Source organism: Cryptotermes secundus, unplaced genomic scaffold (genome assembly GCF_002891405.2).
Source record: "Cryptotermes secundus unplaced genomic scaffold, Csec_1.0 scaffold971, whole genome shotgun sequence".
NCBI lineage: Eukaryota > Metazoa > Arthropoda > Insecta > Blattodea > Kalotermitidae > Cryptotermes > Cryptotermes secundus.
Genome location: NW_019727793.1, coordinates 20,363 through 40,456, shown reverse-complemented (window position 1 = coordinate 40,456; position 20,094 = coordinate 20,363). Strand labels below are relative to the sequence as shown.

The 20,094-nt window shown below is 43.8% G+C and overlaps 1 protein-coding gene across 2 annotated transcripts; it reads right to left on the bottom strand.

The window, feature by feature from the left end:
• Positions 1–1,485: 1,485 nt before the first annotated feature.
• On the bottom strand, positions 1,486–11,627 carry LOC111865047. Of its 2 annotated transcripts, none has more exons than XM_033751661.1 (5): positions 11,401–11,627; positions 7,562–8,436; positions 6,102–6,341; positions 3,975–4,349; positions 1,486–2,911 (listed from the first exon to the last, which is right to left on the bottom strand). In XM_033751661.1, exons 1-5 carry the CDS (start codon positions 11,484–11,486, stop codon positions 2,733–2,735), a joined length of 1,755 nt encoding a protein of 584 aa, XP_033607552.1. In that variant the 5' UTR covers positions 11,487–11,627; the 3' UTR covers positions 1,486–2,732. The 2 variants fall into 2 exon arrangements, with proteins under 2 accessions (XP_033607552.1, XP_023708532.1); XM_023852764.2 differs by having other exon boundaries at positions 5,703–6,341; positions 11,401–11,623.
• Positions 11,628–20,094: the final 8,467 nt, after the last annotated feature.

Sequence of the window (20,094 nt, the reverse complement as noted above, 5' to 3'; positions counted from 1 at the left end):
AACTTCAACTGTTTGCTGTGTATTCACTGTATATGATGCAAAATAATGGCTCAAAACACCACTCCACACCGAAAATTTGATATATGCACCAGATCTTTTCAGCTTAAAATATTTTCTAAACAATGGTAACTCCAAAGTTTTGCAGTACCCTGGGATGTGAAACCATTTTGACAAGTAGATAGATATAAACTTCTGGAGGAACATGTTTCCTCCACCTTCATAGTCAGAATAATCAACTAAAGAGAGTATTGGTGCCCGTCTCTCAGATTACGTGACAAAATATCTGACAAGACACAATCCTAATATTCACTGCTGTGAATATGTCAAATTGCCTATGCTCATTCCTATTTGTATCCTGTTACAAATATTGCTTAACCAGTTAGAATAGCATAGGATGTCTGCCTGTTCAGGCAGCCTTTTCCTGCCAGAAAGAGAGAATTGAAGTCAAAATAGTTAATTCACTGAATAACAGAGAGTCTACCAAAATAAATCTCATATTTCTATACTGAAGCATATGATTTAATTGTGTGTATCACGTGATACACTCAGAGGAGGGCCCCAAATTAAAAATTACAGATCATGCAGTAATTTACTGAAGCAAGTAAAACTTGATGTGTACATACCTTGCTAGATGTGGAGATAACTGGGTACAGAAGATACTTTAAATTGGTTTCCCTCTGACTAGAGACACAAGCCAACATGATGCTTCGTGTTTTAAAATGTTACAGTCAGTGTGGCAGGAGGAATAACATAAAATCAAACTGAAGGGGGGTGGCCTGAACCAGGCACATGCTAGGTGAATGTTGCCAAGTTTAATTTTCATTTGTAAATTACTGCATGATCTGTAATTATTAATTCAGGGCCACCTCTTTAGTTAACCAGCCTTCAGATGTTTTGAGCAGATAAGTAGTACATACACAAATAATATTTCAATGAGCCATACTGTTATAGGCAGTTCCTGTATTGTTTTTCATTACTGCACTGTGTTATATCTTAACATATTGTGACATGTTGAGCTCTGAATGACGCCCCTCCCCCCCCCACCCTCCGCCAGCCGTGATGCGCCGAGCGAAGCCGAAGCGAGCCGATGTTAGCCGAGTCCTAGCATCCTGGTCACTAGGCAACGCAAGTCAACGCGGTGACGTCACCGAGGGATATCGCGGTTACTAGGCAGCCGTCAACAACTCTGGACAGCGTGGCTAGCAACAAGGCACCAGGCAACAACTGTCCGATCGAGGCTACATAAGAAGCAGCGAAGGCTATTCAGAGTTAGTTGAAACATAACAGCCGCGTGTGCGATAACCAGTGATAACCAGTCATATCTGGAGTGTGTATTTCAGGGAGACGTGTATAGCTCCCACGTTATTAATACTTGAAGACTCTTGAAGACAGTGTTAAGAGATTTTGTTGTAGGGTTTGTAAACTGTGGAAACCCGTAACATTGTTATAATTAATTGTAGCCGTTAGTTGTAGATTGTTAAATAAACCAATTAACGATCTCTGCGGCGTCTTCTGTAACGTAAACACGTTACAATATTTTCATTTCATGTGTGCAGTTTAAATGATGAGTATGCATTTGTCTTATCTGCACTGGTTATATGTGGCAGTCACCACAACTTACTTTAAATTCTGATAATGGTACTTCCCTCATAGCAAAAGAAACGACAGTAATGAGACAGTTAATATAACTGAAAAGGTAAAAAAAGGTAAAGCTATCCCTGTAACAGGCTGTGAGACATTGATGCTCCCAGTTTTCTATAGTCAGCTCACAGAGAGCAGTGAGGTTGTCAGCCTTATACACTGGCCACCCTTTACCCCCAGGAAGATTCCTGGTACTCATTTCTGTTAGAGGCTGAGTCTACTCCAGAGCCATAGGGAGGCTCAATCAATTAGGTCAATTGAAAAATCAAATAACCTCATCAGGAATTGAACCCGCAACCTCCTGACTTGAAGCATAGTGGCTCAACCAACTATTCTACCACATGCCCCAAAACTGAATAGATGGATGCAAATTTAAATACTTAAATAAATATATATAAGAATTGTTATATACACATAACACTTCCTCCTCCTCCAACTGAAATTTGCAGAGGTTACTTCAGTCCACATTCTGTTTCCATAACATTCATCACACCCAAGCTTAGAAACTGATCTTTCACTCACTTCAATCCAAAATTACCATTACACCAGATGTAATGTTCATACTGCTATGACATGACTTTCCGGGATTAAGTACTGATACTTCCTGTACAAGAGAAGTCCTTTACCACTTTGATTCTGATTCAAGTAACTCGTGTGCAGAAACAAATACTCTATGTTAACAAAAGTAGCACAAGCTTTACTATGTATCCCATCTCATAAAAGGTACAGAACTACAACTACAGCCCACCATGAGCTGTGACCTTCTTATATAGGTGTAGCTTCAGTGTTTCTTAGCCTTCAGCATTACATGGAAGTGAGTGGTCAGCGCCACACCCAAGCCATTCTTCCTCCAAGGAAACAGCCCCCAGTACCCATTGCACAGGTGGCTGGGTAGGCCACAGAGCTGATCTGGAGAAACAGCAATGAGAAAAGTCTGCCTCCTTCAGGTATCAAACACTGATTCTCCAGTCAACCAGCCCTTAGCCTAGTTATTGCACTCACTGAGCTACTCAGCTGATGTCTGCGTCCATCTAAAAATGGTGACATGTTCGGCACTTGCAAAACACTTCACAACACCAGATGTGAGCATGTCATGTGTTTGTTGTAGCAGTGCCTGGAGTGAACGCCGACTTTGCCTCTTGTGCTTCCCTGGGATGTTGCAGCGCTTGCTCTGCACACAACCCATGCCAAACTTTCCGGGTACAACTGAATGACAAGAAGATGAACAGTCCCTGCAATGTGTTGAGGAGGACAAATGCATACCATAACACTGAAAGCAGGAACAAAATTCGTTACTTAACTCAACTGCAATAACGAATGACGACAATTAAAGTTAATATTAGCCTAACACAATATTTTGTCTGTGACAACTCCATATCAAGTGTTATGTTAACATTGCCCTCAGTCAATATTATTGAATCAGATAGCACTACTTCCTTCATAATACTTACAGTGCTTACTCTCACCCTGACTCCACAGCCATCTAAGAACCCTGACCTGCTTTACAACACATGTATGTTCTTCTCTCATCTGACAATCCACTGTTAGGGTTCTTAGCATACACTGTTTTCCAAGGTATGGCTGCTTGCCTTAGACCAAGCCCTCCAACCTGGAGGGCCAGGGGGTACCTTTTGTCTGGCCTCTGCCCTTTGACCTGTCTAGACTGGGAGACCCATATTTTTCTGGGTCATCAGGGCACAGAAGCCTCCCCACCATATTCTAGCAACAGGCCAGGGGGAGGAACTGTAACCTTTAGTGTCATGTTATTTTACACGAGCTGGTACGTCTTGGCTGTACTAGAAGCTTGGTTAGTGCAGTCTTACCTCTCAAGGGGTGTGTGGGTCAGGCAAAATTATGCACAGTTACGTAAGAGGGTAATCGGCATTCACAAGTATTGACACACAGATGATATAATGTTGCTGCATGGTGACTACATAGTATGGTGATTAACAGACCTACAGCAATGTTGCCACAACTGACCATCTGTACCATACCAGTACCACCTGCTTCAAAGTCCAGAATTCCAACATTTTTCTTCTCATAATATTTATGCTGTTCATGTTAGTCCCAAAACAAACAATTATTTCCCTAAGAGCACTAACCAGGTAGTCTTTGTAATGGTGAAGAAGTGTGTTTTCTGTACTGAATTAAATGTGAGTATGCTGTGAAGGAGGCCAAAGTTCTTAGAGGACAACAGGGCTATGGAGCATGTAAGCAATATATTAAATATTTAAAAGTTATTTATATGACCTGCACATTTCATATAGTTAAATGTATCCTTCCAGACTGAGCTCAGTTTAATGTGGGTTGCATTAGGGTGAATCAGAACATACCTAAAACATCAGCAAATCCTGCAATGAGGCCAGTGACCCATGTCAGACCCATAATGAGTGCAAGGCGGACATAGAGACGGAAGTCTTTGCGGGTTCTGGACAGGTTCTGCAGCATGGATGTGGTGCTACAGATCAGATACGCACTCCAGAAGAAGAACACAGCATTGAGTACCATGACAACCACGAGTGGCGCCACCACGAAGATGAGCAGTCCACTGGCTCTGCTGATCCAGCAGTCATTAGTACCATAGCCAGGCCGTACATATTCTAACATCTCGTCACCAGAGAACTCGGCTCCCAGTGCTGCACCAATGATGATGGCAGGAGCCATCCAACTCCACAGAGAATACAGTACAAACCTCTGCCAGTGCTTACCTGTAAAAGACACAATGACCGATTGCAGTTTTCATATGAGAGGACTGAAATACAAACTTGAAACTAATGAAGTGGCTACCCTGACATACTGAGTTCCTGGAATATTTTTTTTCCGTATCAAACAAGACTGTTGAATTATCATGTGCCACTGGCTTGGGGCAGTGAAAGCGGGAGCAGCCAGGCACCTGGTCTCACTCTTGATTTCTATAATGAATAACAATGGCAGAAGAAAGGTAAAGGTAAATTTGTCCGTGCTTAATTAATTAGGCACCATGTCATGAAGACATATGGGGGAGTGAATGTAGCTCCACCAATCTTTACCTCAGCACCAGATGGAGGTGAGTGGTCAGCTTCACACCCCAGCCTCTTTAACCCCAGAGAAATAGTCCCTCATACCCACTGGATAGGAAACTGGATGATCCCCAGAGCTGGTCTGGACTCTACAGGGAAAAGAAAAATCTCATGTCCCTGCCAGAAATTGAACCCAAGTTATCAAACAAGTAGCCTGTCACTATACTGACTGAGCTATCCAGCCTCCCAATAAAATTGAAGAAAAGAAAGAAATATTGCAAATGTTAATAATTTGAAGTATGTATTTAAATGAACATATTCTTCTGTCCTGAACACTTTGGGGCCACCAATTAAAATCAACCTCAACCAAGTGAAAGTAAGTTGCAAATAATGTTCTGGCTCCTCAATGTGCAGTTTCAACAGTTTCAGAACTTGTACTCCTCGAAAAATATTATATTATGATGAAATCACACACGAAAACTTCAAAATGTCTACACAAATAATATATATGTGTGTGTGTGTGTATATGTTCGCGTGTGTGCGTGTGCACGCTCGTGTGTGTGTACCAAGGGAAGAGCAACTGACAAGGAGATTAGCAACAGCTGAATTTCTGTAGCAAACAGCAGATTTTTCAAAACATCTCCTGAAATAAAATTCCATATTTCCTACTGACTGCAGACTGAGGTCTGTGCACAAATACAAAACTGTTTCGCTAAGCTAACAAGAATATTCAGAATGACTGGGTTTTTGCACTTTGTACATCATCCGGTATTCTAGAAAATACATGTAGAAAGCACAATGTTGCGGAAACTGTATCTGTTACTGTCTGAAGTCTGAAAACCCACTAATTCTGAGTATTATACACCATCATCAGGACCCTTTAGGATCTACTTAAGAAGAACATGAAATGAGATTGCAGGTTTTCACACTGGTCTCAATTTAGATTTTGGTCTGGCAGGAAGATACCAACAGTATTGCAGAACATAACATAAACACCTTTAGAGTATTTCTGCATGTAAGATATAATGTTTGTACTAAAGAATGTGTACAAGGAAGTCTTACCTCTTGATACTAGCAGCTGTTTGGTAGCTTGACGGAGAACCCTGTTGATGTCGTATGCTATGGTAAGCATCCAGCAGAAGGAAGCAAGCAGGCCATAATGAATGATAACAGCCATGACACAACACGGGACACGTGTCTGCTGGAGAAACATGCCAGCGAAGAATGCACAGTACATCAGGAGCAGTGAGGCACTTAAGGATGCTAAATTCATAGATGACAAGTTACAAAGTTTTGGAGTCATGCCAAATATCAAGAGGTGTAACACAAGGAAAAATATCGACAGACTGACCCCCACCATAGTAATGTAGCCCAGACCCTTGACTGACTCCCCCACATTCTCTGTGCCAAACTCTGGTAAACAGATATTCAATCGACTGTCGTTACCAATCCTGTACTCACACGGTCGCAAAGTTGCATTGTATGCTGGTATAAACACAACCATGGAATCATTATCTTTTATGTAATACTCGTGAGCTTCAAGTCGAATCTTCAGACAGGTGTCAAGGATTGAGGCACACGTTTCATTCACACTGGCACTGGTGTAGTTTTCAGCTACCATATCTGCCACAGCGATGCCACTGTTAATTTCATATGGCACTTCGGCACTGATGTCAACTTCGGAAGCTTCAATGCCTAGCCCTATAAATGAAAGAAATGAGTAATTACTGAGTAATGAAAATCATAATGGAAAATTTGAGTCTGGGTGAAAGCAACTGATGTCACTTCTCATGATTCAGAAAATTTAACTGGTTCACACAAATGGAAAGGGCACACTCCAGGATATTTCTGCATTCCATTGCACTGGTTAATGATTTAATTTGAAGGAGGCCTGAAGGTACAAACTTCTTTGAGACTGTCCCTGAAAATTGAGTCCTTTCCCATAGTTCTCCCTGATCATGATGTTCAGTTACTGCTGAATAAATCATGTGTAACTTTACAATTAACTACTCCATGGAGCAGAGACCCTGAGAAGCTAATAGTTACTCAGCTACTCAAGAAATTACCGGCACATTATGAAATCTGGAAGTTCATCACTGTGTTCACAAGAGCCTTCTACTGGTCCCTCCATCTTCAAGCAGCTGAATCTGGTTCACAATGACTATCTCTTTAAGAAGCATTTGAATATTATCCTCCCATCTACGTTTATTTTCTTCTAGCAGTCTTTTCCCTTCTAGTTCTCTTACAAAAACTACATGTCCACTTCTCTCCCATACATACTACATATACTGGACATCTCACTGTTCTTGATGTTATCATTCTAACAACAGTTGGTGAGGCATAGAAGCTAGAAAGCTCCTCATTAAGCAGTTTTCTACAGCATCATGTTAATTCAGCCCTCTTAGGCATAAATATTCTCTTAAGGAACCCTGTTCTCAAACACCATCAACCCATATTCTTCCCCTAATGTGAGAGACCGAGTTCCACGCCTATATAAAACTACAGGAAAAATTACAGTTCTCCATTCTTTAATCTTTGAATTTATAGACAGCAGACAGAAGACAAAAGATTCTGAACTGAATGGTACAATGTATTTCACTGAGGATGTCTCTCTGAAATAGATGAACTGCTTTATTACAACAGTCTTCTGAGATTCTTTTTTGTGGTGGCAGAGGAAATCTCACCCAACCAAGTTCTGTGTGCATTCACTGCCTCCCCATCTTTGCTACATGTCCAGCCTACCAGAGCCTTCTATACTTCACAGTCCTAACAATACAACCTGATTTTTTAATCTTTAATTTGCACATCATGTATGCAGAAATATAAGGAAAAGTAAACAGTTGTGTAATGCAGTATCTGAGAGAATGCATATAACACCTAATTTGGGTGAACTAACTGCAAGAAACCAAGTTCAGACTTACCTTCTGCTTCCACAAACACAGGACGACAGGTTCTTGTAAACGGATCATATTCTTCTGTCACCTGCTGGCACGTGTCCCTTCTTCTCAGTCTATGCCAATCTAGCAACACTGTGAAATCAGGTGGCCGTGGTGTAGTCTTCAATCTTGTCCCAACATCGAGGCAAACTGATCCTTGAAAACTGCCATTGTTGTTACACATTCCACAGTACTGATTTCGATACACAGTGCTATTGAGACACGTGTGCACACTGTATGCCTCGCACAGGGCCCGCACCTCCTCATCAGTCCAGTCCTCTGGGCACACGTTCACTGTGCTACTGTCACAAGCGCGCATAACTTCAAGCAACTCTTCAGGTGCCTGCACCCCCACCTTGCAGCTGTACACTTGCTTGTAGTTCTGAAATATCATGAACTCTGGGTTTTCAGTGATGTTTAGAATCCATGACGAAGTTGTTGTATTGTACACAAGGTAATTTATGATCTCTTCATCATCAAGGTCTGTCCATGCATCTTCACATGAAAAGTAAATGGACCAGATGTTGCTTGTACCGACATCAAGATCATGATGGCACAACGCACAGTGTCTGTTGCTATACGTTATGTTGGTACGAGAACTCGTTATTGGTACGTCAAACAGAGGGTCCCGGTAACTGGTGTCATGGTGTTCACAGCGGTAACGAGTTGATGGATCTTTCCATTCCGCGGGACATGATGACATCATATACACATCTTTATCACTGCAGGTGAAGAGAGAAGCTCCATGTCGCTGCTGTTCGGACACAAATGATGGAGCGTCAAGACAGCAGTCCCCATACTGGGCACAGGATGGGTCACATTGACATGCATCCCCACTTGGCCCATTGCTGCAAGCTGGCCTGTGAACATGAAAGTAGATTCACTGACACCTGACACATGTGGACGTTAACACTTCTGATGATTCTAGCAATTCCTTGCTACCCACAATGAAACTGATGATACTACAACATAAGCCACAAATCACCATTTTTTTAATCAAACCTACTATTCTTCATCAATTTTCTGTTGTGAACAGACCTTCTGTTTACTTTGATACAAGAATCTTGAGTGCCAGATAAGTTTGATAATGGTAGAAAAGGTAAAGTTATCCCCATAACAGGCTGTGAAGGCCCATAAGGTTGTGAGATGTCGAGGCTTCCATATTTTCTCTAGACAACCGGCTCATAGATGGCGGTAAGGTTGTCAGCCTTATATGCCGGCCACCCTTTACCCCAAGGAAGATTCCTGGTACTCATTTCTGTTAGAGGCTGAGTCGACCCCAGGGCCATACTGCAGCTGGAATGATTAGGTAAATTGGAAAAAAAAAACACCTCATCGGGACTCAAACCCACGACCTTCGAACTTGTAGCGTTGTGCCTCAACCAACTATGCTACCGTGCTCCATATGCATAGTTGGTTGAGGCACTACTTTACAAGCTGGAAGGTTGCGGGTTCGAGTCCCAATGAGGTCATTGGATTTTTCAATTAACCTAATCCTTCCAGCCTCATTATGGTCATGGGATCCACTCAGCCTCTAACAGAAATGTGTACCAGGAATCTTCCTTGAGGTAAAGAGCGGCCAGCGCATAAGGCTGACAACCTCACCGCCATCTGTGAACCGATTGTCTAAAAAATGTGGGAGCCTCGACGTCTCAGAACACTATGTCTCTCCACGGCCTGTTACAGGGACAGCCTGATAAGTTTAATGTAAATTTTATCTTCCTTGAAAAGAAACCCTTTGTTCTGGGGGAGGGGAAGACCAGGTATTTCCCCCACACCCCTGGATTTGTGTAAAAAATAAAAATTTAAAAAAACGGAAAAGTTCAAAATATTACTCGTAATACCAACAAAAAAAAACTTCAAAAAACATATTCTTCAATGCTGACTACTCTGGGTCGAGCGGTAAAAATAATTTTAAACAGAATAAACAAACGTTTGCAAGCAATGTTGTGCTAATAACCGTTATGTGATTCTGGGAAAATTGATCTGTTATTAACAGATGAAAGGGGGGTGAATAACTTCATCATACCAGAGGCATCACTGAACATAGGGGCTTTTGAAGAGTTCCGTCTTCTGGGACATAATGCTGTATAGTCTGTTCAAAGTTAAATAACGCTTCCGAGAAACATGTCGCTTCCATCTTCTGGGTGGAAGAATAAACCAACCATGATGCTCTGTGTTACGAGCTTCTTCCTGGTCTCTCGTTTTCTCCGACACTGAAGATCGAGGCGGCAAATTCGTCCAAATCGGCCGTCGATTTTTAATAGCCGACACGGCGTTATACTCCATAAGACGTAACTCTTCGTAATTACCGACGTGATAATCGTAAATCTTACTATCAGGCAGTTTCGTATTGGTTGCCGACTTAGGGTATGTGGTATATCCTCAACCTTTTAGCCAGGCAATAATGTACAATGCGAGACAGGCAGAAGACGAAATCCAAACGTTTTACTGGTCCCTGAACGAGGCCCTTAGGGCGAGGGCACACCAAGGGAAACAGACAACCGCATTTTCCGAGATTTGTCATCAGCCTGAGTTGAATACATGTTACTGAATGGAGCAGCGCAAACTGAGGAAACTGCGTTGCTGTTTCCTTAATTTGAGCTGCTCCATTCAGTAACTTGTACTCAACTCAGGCTGATAACAATTCTCGGAAACTGCGGTTGCGTTGCGGTTGCCAGTTTCCTTGGTGTGCCCCCGCCCTTAAATTCGGAACCACCTTCTGGGACAGCGACTCTGAAAATGATACAAAGTTTGAGGGACATGTGAATCCGCGGATAGCGGAAGAAAACGTATTTTAGGTCTGTTATCCGTTCTCTGACTGAGCTAGCAGACAACACAGAGCAATTACACAACATTTCTGGAACAAATTTTGCGGTAATCGCGGCTCTATGCTATTTACAGGGCAAATATTTGCCGCATTTGTCGCCTGGGATAACAAATCAATACATACACTGTCCCTCTGGACCTGACCAGAATGCGCAGCGGATTTGGTCGAGTTCACTGCGATTAAGGGTCGCAGGGTGTGTACTGCTCGTAACAGGTCTTTAATTATAGTGGGTAACCATGAGGTCATTGGATTTTTTCAATTGACCTAATCCTTCCAGCCGCACTAGGCCCTGGGGTTCACTCAGCCTCTCACAGAAATGAGTACCAGGAATTAATTAAATACTTTTCCTGGGGAGTAAAGCGCGGCCGGCGCGTAAGACTGACAACCTTACCGCCACCTTTGAGCCGATTGTCTAGATAATGTGGGAGCCTCAACGTCTCACAACCCTATGGGCCTTCACGGCCTGGTACTTTTTTACTTTTAACCCTTCCTCCTAAGCACAATGTACACGCAACCACTGCCCCGCTTCTTGCCTTCCTTTTCACGAGTAACCCAGAGGTCACACATAACAGAGCATGTATCTATTTACTTGTGTATTTACGGTGTATAGAGACTACTTCTGGTTTGGACGGCCGAGGAATTGCGGTTCGATTCCCGACAGTGCAAAAGATTTATTCTCTCTACAGCGTCCAGACCGTCTCCGGGCACAACCAACCTTCTTTCAAATGGATACCGGACGCTTTTGTTCAGGGAGCAAAGTGGCCATGGTGTGAAGCTGACCACTCACCTTCAGCTAAGGAAATGTGGCTCTACACTCCACGTACCTCCTTACCCACTGGGACTATATCTCCACTCCTCCCATCTAAACGATCTAAACTGCCCATTCGGAACCAGCACAACCAATTCGCGAACTGCAGTGTGGCAACCGACGGCAAAATTAATCACAACCTCGTGGAACCGGAATGCTACAAAATAGAACAGATGTCGTACTTACTCTGTGTAAGTGTGGCCAGCCTGTCCGGCCGGCCAACACGCGGTGGCGCCAACCAGCAACAGAACCTTGAGTAGACGATGTACCATCGCGAACAACTGTTGAGAGAAGAATGGTAACTGCCGTCATGGATCAACTGCGCGAGAGGAAATGGGACAGTCCCGTGCGTCCCGTGTTCACATACGTTCACACACGAGATCACTGTAGTGACGTCATGCCGGCCAGTTCTCTGCTACCACCAAAGCACACGTCACATTCAGTGTGAATCACCCAAACGGAATTTGGCCAGAGGAATACGGTAATTCCGGAAAATATTTATTTTATAACATGACTGTTGCAGAAACACAGCTCAAAATGATTCTTGGTTCCGAGTCTCACGGGACTCATGAATATATTTTACTGTCTTAGAGGCTTTAGAGCAGCCCGAGGATAACTGCTTTACTGCAGCAGTCTTTCATACGTACTGTTTCGTTGCTATTCCCTACGGACATCCACACGATATAAAATTAAAATACAAAATCATGGGTGTGTGGAATAGCGTTAGCTATCTCAAATTTTTCAGCAGCAACTTTCCCTCATATTATCAAAACAAAGTCCTATTTAAATACGTTACGTAAACTGTAATTCATGTTTGACTGGTAAAAGTCAAAATTAAATTTACCCGATAACTTGTAAAAAGCTTTCCTCCTTACCAAATTCCATAGAAATCCGGCCAGTATTTTATGAAATTAAACGTATAATTGTTGTCGTTGGAAAACCCACAGTAACCAACTTTAATTGTGGAAACAAGTTACTTTCACTTCGTCTCAAATATCTAATATATTCGGTCGTTAAGAATCGGTGCTTTTAACCGCGATATCTTGTTCGTAGCATTAAAAATATTAATACATGTGCAGCACTATGACAGCATCTCAACGAGCGACTACCACGCGCCGTCACTCCATGCACTTCCGGCCAGTGGTTTGTGGAAAGCCCGCAAGGTCACACGCCACTCGTATTTCGGTCGTGATTATAGACCAGTGTAGGTTGCGGTGCAAAGGCCGAGAAGCAACCCTATGCATTCATTCATTCATTCATTCATTCATTCATTCATACTTAAACTGTCACTGTGCGTAATTAAGCACCAAGCCATGAAGACTTGTGGTGAAGTGGAGGTGAACTCTAAGCATTTTTAACCATGACACTAGATGGAGGTGAGCGGTCAGCTACGCGCCCCAGCCGCTTTACCCACAAGCGAAAGAAAATCGGTACCAATTAGGCAGCAGTCTGGATGGACCCCAGAGCCCGTCTTTATCCTGTAGAGAAGAAAATATCCTTTGCTCCTGCGGGGAATAGAACCGCAGTTTCTCGGTCGTCAAGCTCATAGCCCAGTCACCGTACTAACACAGCTAACACAGCTGTCACTAATGCATCGGCTCTGCAAAACTTTGGCTTGAGATAAAGGACGAATTTCGTAACATCAGCGCCATATTCCGCGTTATAAAGTTAAACGCCGCTCTTCAGTGTGAGGTAACCTCCCCCCACACGCCCCTTTGTATGAATTGATGCGGAAAGGTGAATCTTTAAAAGGAGAGACTTAGAAGTCGCCAATAAATGTATTAATCAGAATATCAGTAGCAGATGAATATAACAGAAAGAAATTACTTTCTGTCCAAAATGTCTTCAAGCCTACGTCATACTCTAAGTAGGCCGCCTTATGGAAGGAAAGTCCTGCGTATTGAACGAGATTTCCGGTACGGCGATTTAGTTCCCATAATGCACTGAAAAGAGAATCTGGGGACTTTCTACTGATGACGCAACGATCAGTGTCACTATCTGCTGATAACATAACCTCAAAGATGTCTTAAAGCCGGTTCAAATGCAACCAGAATGTATCAATAAATGAATTTAAATGCATAAAGATCATAATTCAAGAGTGATAAACTAAACAGTCCTAAGAATGACTTGGTTTTTGAACATTGCGCATCGTCCGGTATTCTAAAAAACGATCTGTTCTGTAGTTTCTAGAATACAGGTCGATGGGCAAAATCCAAAAACCCAGTAATTCTGGGTGCTATACACCATCGTCAGAACCCTTTAGAATCTGCTTAAAGAATACTAAACTGATCAAGAGAAACACTCAAGAGTGTCATTGTTTTGCCACAAGAAAGGACGCCCAGACCAAGGCACTTCGGAAACCGTGGGCACCGCTTGGCCGCTGGGTGAACTGGTGCGTCGTGATCAGGAGGCGTCGGTTCCCTCTGTCGCTCTGAGAGAGAGGTCCTGGCAATTCTCCCGACGTTATACTAGCACATCCGGCCCTGGGCCCTGGCTGGGGATGGGGGTGGGGGCGCGGAGACGTCGCTCCTTGCTTGTAGCCAGTAGCACCGCTGTCTGGCTTACTGACACCCGCGTGTTCTGCAAGGTGTTTGGTCAACACATCCGTCGGTTTGCTCCGGGGAAGAAGGGCCCTAGAGCTGTGAGTCTCTGTACTGAAACACAGATGGCCCACAAACCGTGTTCACGATCATTTGGTATTGTGACATGTACACCCATTGCTAGGCAACGACAGGGAAATGTGGAACTATACAACGACCGTCACTAGACAGCGGCCCGTAAACAGCATCAGAAGAACGGTGTTTTCTGTGCTGTCCGTGTCAAGATGTTATAAGCAGGACAAGTTGATTGGTGTGTCAGTTGTGGTTAGTGAGCAGTCACTCACAGATCTGCTGTGGTTCTGTTGTGAGAAGCTGATAGCTGAGACACGGGGACAGTTCAGGAACCCAGAGGGAGGGGAGCGTCCACTGTTGAAGCCGCTATCAAGCAACGGCTAGTGAAGATGTGACTTTGGACACTAGTATGTGTGTGTGTGTAACAGTGAAATGTAAAGTGTAGTCACGCGCTGTATCAAAGAGTCCAATAAATTCGGTCATCAATCCGAACCCCGTCTATAGTCACTCCATATCACTAAACGGTATTAATACTTGTATTTGGTATACACGTATTTCCTTCTCTTTTTTAGTTTTTCTGAAACTCCGAGGGAGGGCAAGGCCAGAATTTCCCTCCCCCCTCCACCTGCCAGCATCCACGGACAATACGGCATCTACCCACAAGTTCCATAGAGAATGACCAATGAGTGAATACAGCGTCGTGACGCGAAGCGATGCAGGGATCGTCAAACTTCGGGAATTTACGAAGATGTAGGGACGTAAAAAAGTGACGCTGCACTCCGACCGATGCCCAGAAATGTGAGCTTCCCATTGGTCCTCGTTCGACATCAGTAACATTCTGGTCAAATATGAACGGCGTCATGTTGTAGCGCTTCAAACATGTATGCATGAGGGCTTGACTTCATTACCACATCTGCTTCCCCCCCCCCCTTTGAATTTTAGAAAGAAATATAAGAAAATATAATACATATTAATTATAATAAACAATGTGAATATTTTTCTTAATATTCTTCTGTCTTGAATACTGTACGGCGACCAAGAAAAGTCTTAAACGGTTTGAAGTATGTAAAATAATTTTCTGCCTGCCCTCTGGAAATGTGGCTGGCCGCCGGGGAAACTGTTGGCCCCTGGAGAGAGTACTGGTAGTTTGTACGAATACTCATCATGGAAAATGCCATATCGCAAAATAAGTATAAATAAACGTACACTGTATACAAGAAGAGATGTGTCTGACTCAAGCATCAGCACAACATCTGTGTCTAAACACAACATGAAGGCAGTATGGGATGTGGGAGTAATGCTCCAAGCATTCTAAGCATTCTAAACCGAGGTACTCCATAGAAATGAGCACGTGATATATACAATAGCCGTTGTCATTCATACACAGCGTCAATTGATCCACTAATGGAAGAATGGTAACTATCTGTACCAGTGCTCTAAGCAAGATAACCCTGTATTTTGCTGGTAAAGGGCGAGTGACAGCTCGCTTAACGGCTGAGGCACCTTGCGCAGTCCGGCCATGTCCAGCCTGCGTTTGCTTCGGCAACCAGCGGAATGACGTCACATCTTCCTTGCGTAGGAGTGTTGGTAGTTCCCTCGGCGGGCAATATAAGGTTTACTGGCTTCGATGACGTTTTGTTGGTAACTATACACTAGATTACGAAACGTCCTTATAATAATAAAGTTTATGTATTTAAAACTTGTTAAAACCTATTATCTCATACGTCATATTTTAAATTCGTGTGTATTATTGATCATCCACATGGGGGTCGTATCCAACGATACAACGCACGCGCACACAAGAGTAGAACACATCATAAGACATAATGTACACACAACATTAGAAACTTAAGAAGAACGAAGTCTGAATAGCGACTGGCTACGGGCTGGACGACCGAGGGGTCGGAGTTCGGGTTCTGGTAGAGTCAAGAATTGTCTCCACGTCGTCCAGACCGGCTCTGGGGTCCACCCAACCTCCTATCCAAAGGGTACCGGGAGTCTTTCCCTGGGGGTAAAGCGACCGGGGTGTGAAGCTGAACTCACCTCCAGCTAGTGCCGAGGTCAAGAAAATGTGGATCTATCCGTACACTCCCCTATACGCCTTCATGGCGTAGTGCTTAATTAGTTAAGCACAGGGACAACTTCAGGGAACGCGGTAGCGTAGTTGGTTGAGGGGCTATGCTACAAGCCGGAAGGTCGCGGGTACAAGTCCCGATGAGGTCGTTGGATTTTTTCAGTTGACCTAATCCATCCAGCCGCACTAGGCCCTGGGGTTTACTCAGCCTCTGACAGAAATGAGTATCAGGAATTAATTAAATAATTTTCCTGGGGAGTAAAGCGCGGCCGGCGCGTAAGGCTGACAACCTTACCGCCATCTTTGATTGTCTAGATAATGTGGGACCCTCAACGTCTCACAACCCTATGGGCCTTCACGGCCTGTTACAGGGATAGCTTTACTTTTTTACTCATTGAAGAGGAGGTTGGGTGGACCTCAGAGCCGGTCTGGACGACTTGGAGAAGAGACAATTCTTGACCCTGCGGAGACTAGAACTCCGCCCCTTCGGTCGTCCAGCCCGTAGCCAGACCAGTCGGAATTAAGAGTCCTAACATAATTTTTAATGCGTAGCCTTAACAGTTTCAACCTACCTCGGCCGACCGCTGACGCAAAACCACAGGCCCACAACAAGTACGGTCCCCGCTCCGCATACCTAGACGACTTAACCGACGTTCTCCGTACCCCCATACATTCCAGAACAGCTAATTGGGAGTGGAGGGGGAGAGGGCACATGATAAACCGGAATTGTGGGATTACGCAAGGTAGGAAGTTGTGGAATTGGTAGCTGGGGGGGGGGGAAGAGAGGACAGCCGACCAACGGCGAAAACCATCAGAGCCATAACGTAAACACGCCTCACAGGCTCCCACATTTTCTAGATAATCCGCTCACAGATGGCGTTAAGGTTGTCAGTCTTCAGCGCCCGCCTACCCTTACGCCCCGGAAGGTTCCTGGCACTCATTTCTATTGTATCTGTTAGAGACTGAGTCGAACCCAGGCCTTAGTGCGGATGAAAGGATTAGGTAAAAGGTAAACTTGTCCCTGTGCATAACTAATTAAGCACTACGACATGAAGGCGTATGGGGGAGTGAATGTATAGATCCACATTTCCTTGACCTCGGCCCTTGTTGGAGGTGAGTGGTCAGCTTCACGCCTCGGCCGCTTTACCCCCGGTACCCGTTGGATAGGAGACTGGGTTGGCCCCCAGAGTCGGTTTAGATGACGTAGAGAAAATTCTTGACCCTACTGGGACTCGAACTCCGTCCCCTCTGTCGTCCAGCCCATAGCCAGTCGCTATACCGACTACTCTTCCCCAGAAGGATTAGGTCAATTGAAAAATCCAAGGACCTCATCAGGAACCCAACCTGTGACCATCTGGCTTGTAGCATAGTTCCTCAACCAACTACGCTATTGCGTGCCCCCATTCAGTGCTTCAGTATTGAGGGGGTGGGTTTCCCCATGCACCGCGACTAATAGTCTATTGTACATCCCCCTTTTAATTTCTACCGTCTCCATCCCCTACCGATACGGGTGCTCACTATCAGTCCCTTTCTGCCAGCGAGGTTTCTACCCTCTACTTGGCAGTGGTATCTAATAGTTAGTTCCTTTCTGTCAGTGAGTTAGTCCCTCCTCTGGCAGTGGTACCTAATACTTTAGCCCCTTTCTGCCAGCAAGGTTTCTACCCTCTACTTGGCAGTGGTATCTAATAATTAGTCCCTTTCTGTCAGAGAGGTCGTCCCTCCTCTGGGAGTGGTACCTAATACTTCTCCATCTACCGGAGGCATTGGGAACTATTTGGGCGGGAAACGTTTTGGCCTAATTTAGCTTAGAGGCCTCCTAGAGGCATGAGGTTCTTTTACGTGCCGTAAATCTACGACACGGGACCCACGGCTTAAAGTCCTTCCCGGAGGACTTGTTCCCTGAATTTTTCCGCCCTTAAAAATTCCACGCGTGCCCCGATACTTTATTCCTTTAATTTTGCACTTGATACTTTGAGCCCTATGATACAAGACGCCTACCATCGTACATGATAGAACTCTTGAATTAATTTTTAGTTTGCTGACTATGACCACATATTAGCTTTTGGGCCACAGTAACAGCTATACCGCCATGACCCGGTTTACAGATCCTTATTCATGAATATGGGAATCACCACGTGATGGTGTGGTTTCCGGGGTGACCTAAATGACTACGAATGACAGCATTTTAATAAATCATGCTACCACATCAGACCCAGTACTTCTATAACCATACTGACATTTCTAGACTGTGAAAATTGGGTGCGCTGTGTGAGACTGCGGTTGAAAATCTGTCATGTGTCATACCACTGATACTGACCGTGCCATAGCTCAGGCTGTTAGTTTCCGGCTTCCCACCGCAGCGGCCAGGGTTCAATCTCAGGTCAGGTCATGTGGGTTTTGTGGTGGACAATGTGGTTCTGGGGCAGGTTTTCTCAATGTACTTCAGTTTCCCCCGCCAATTCTCATTCCATCACATACTTCATATGCATCTATTATCTGGAGCTGGTACAATAGGCCAAATAGTGACCAATGTACCAACTGGACTCAGACACACCCCACCCCTTGAAATTAAAAAAAATAATATAGTGATAGTGAAACTGTTCACATTTCAAGTGATAATCTTAACTCCAATCGTTTCCATGCTCAGATGTTCAGCAGAACACATTCTCTCTTGCACTTCCAGGGAACTGCTGAACAATGTAAATTTTACCAGAAAGGTTTCAGGATAGAATTATCTTTATTGATAATGACACCAAATGAAAAGGACAGGTAAAAGGTAAAGAAGTCCTTGTGCTTAACTAATTAAGCACCACGCCATGAAGGTGTATGCAGAGGACTGGTTCCAAACAGAAAGCTCTTCATAACAGGGGAAGAAGTTAATTAATAATCCTGACAGTGACTGTTAACAGTTGACAACCACTAATGATGGAACAGAACAGTGGCATGTAAACAGTTTTAAAGGTGTAAAATACTATGTTAATTAAGTCTTAAGTTTAGTTTAGAGTTGCTTGGATTTGTCCTGCCATATTAAATGACCATGAAGAAAGCAATATGCAGTCCTGTGCAAGGACTTTCAAGCATCTAAAATACTGACAGTTAAATGTATGTTCAGTGGTATTTGGTTTGTGAGTTCAGTCCACTGTATTAAACAAATATTAGTGAAGACAATGTTCAGTGGTGTGCAGGCAATTTTAAAGATCTAAAACATTATCTACATTAAGAGTTAAATGCATGATCAGTGCTGTGGTGCTTGAATTTAGTCTACTTGTTCTCATGTCTGGCTGCAGGAACCAAACATGCAGACTGTAGCATATGGACTAGTGATCACGCCAGCTTACTTACTTGCTCATGGAGCTGAGCCCTTCTGGAGGAGCCGCCAATTCTGCAGCTACTCAAGAATTTCCCAGCATTTTATGGAACCCGAAGGTTCATTATCGTGTTCACAAGAGCCCTCCAGTGGTCCGTATCCTGAGCCAGATCAATCCAATCAATACCATCCCATCCTATCTCTCTAAGATCCATTTTAATATTGTCCACCCACCTACGCCTTGGTCTCCCTGTGGTCTCTTTCCTTCTGGCTTTCCCACCAATATCTTATACACATTCCTCGTCTCCCCCATTCGTGCTACATGCCCTGCCCACCGCATCCTCCTTGGCTTGATCATTCTAATTATACTTGGAGAAGAGTACAAGTTATGAAGCTCCTCATTATGCAGTTTTCTCCAACCTCCTGTCACTTCATCTCTTCGGTCCAAATATTCTCCTCAACACCCTGTTCTCAAACACTCTCAGTCTATGTTCCTCCCTTAATGTTAAAGACAAAGTTTCACACCCATACAGAACCACAGGCAAAATTATAGTTTTGTATATATTGTGGTCACTCGGTCAGTATAGTTCGCTTGCAGACTAATATCATGGAGTGTGTTTTTTTGTTTTTTGTGGTTACCATCACACAGACAAATGTTTTATTAATTGACTCACATTAATTGATTAGTCGGCTGGTCAGTTATAGTAGGAAGAAATCTGTCATGCTCACCTTGTCTGCGAGATGTTTTCTTTATTTTATATTTGTTGGCAAAATGAATGTAGCAGTCTTACTTTATGAAGTATATACCATGAAACAGTTATCACAGATTTACTTGTATATCCAAAACAACTTCCTCCCTGTCTCCTGTCCTTACTCATGCATCAGCC

Bases quoted from the DNA above. Each gene is read 5' to 3' on its own strand.
- LOC111865047 (XM_023852764.2), bottom strand. From the start codon at position 11,486: ATGGTACATCGTCTACTCAAGGTTCTGTTGCTGGTTGGCGCCACCGCG. The intron at 6,342-7,561 runs GTAAGTCTGAAC...TTTCATTTATAG, and splicing joins TGTGTTTGTGGAAGCAGAAG to GGCTAGGCATTGAAGCTTCC. The intron at 4,350-5,702 runs GTAAGACTTCCT...TGTCTTTTACAG, and splicing joins ACAGCTGCTAGTATCAAGAG to GTAAGCACTGGCAGAGGTTT.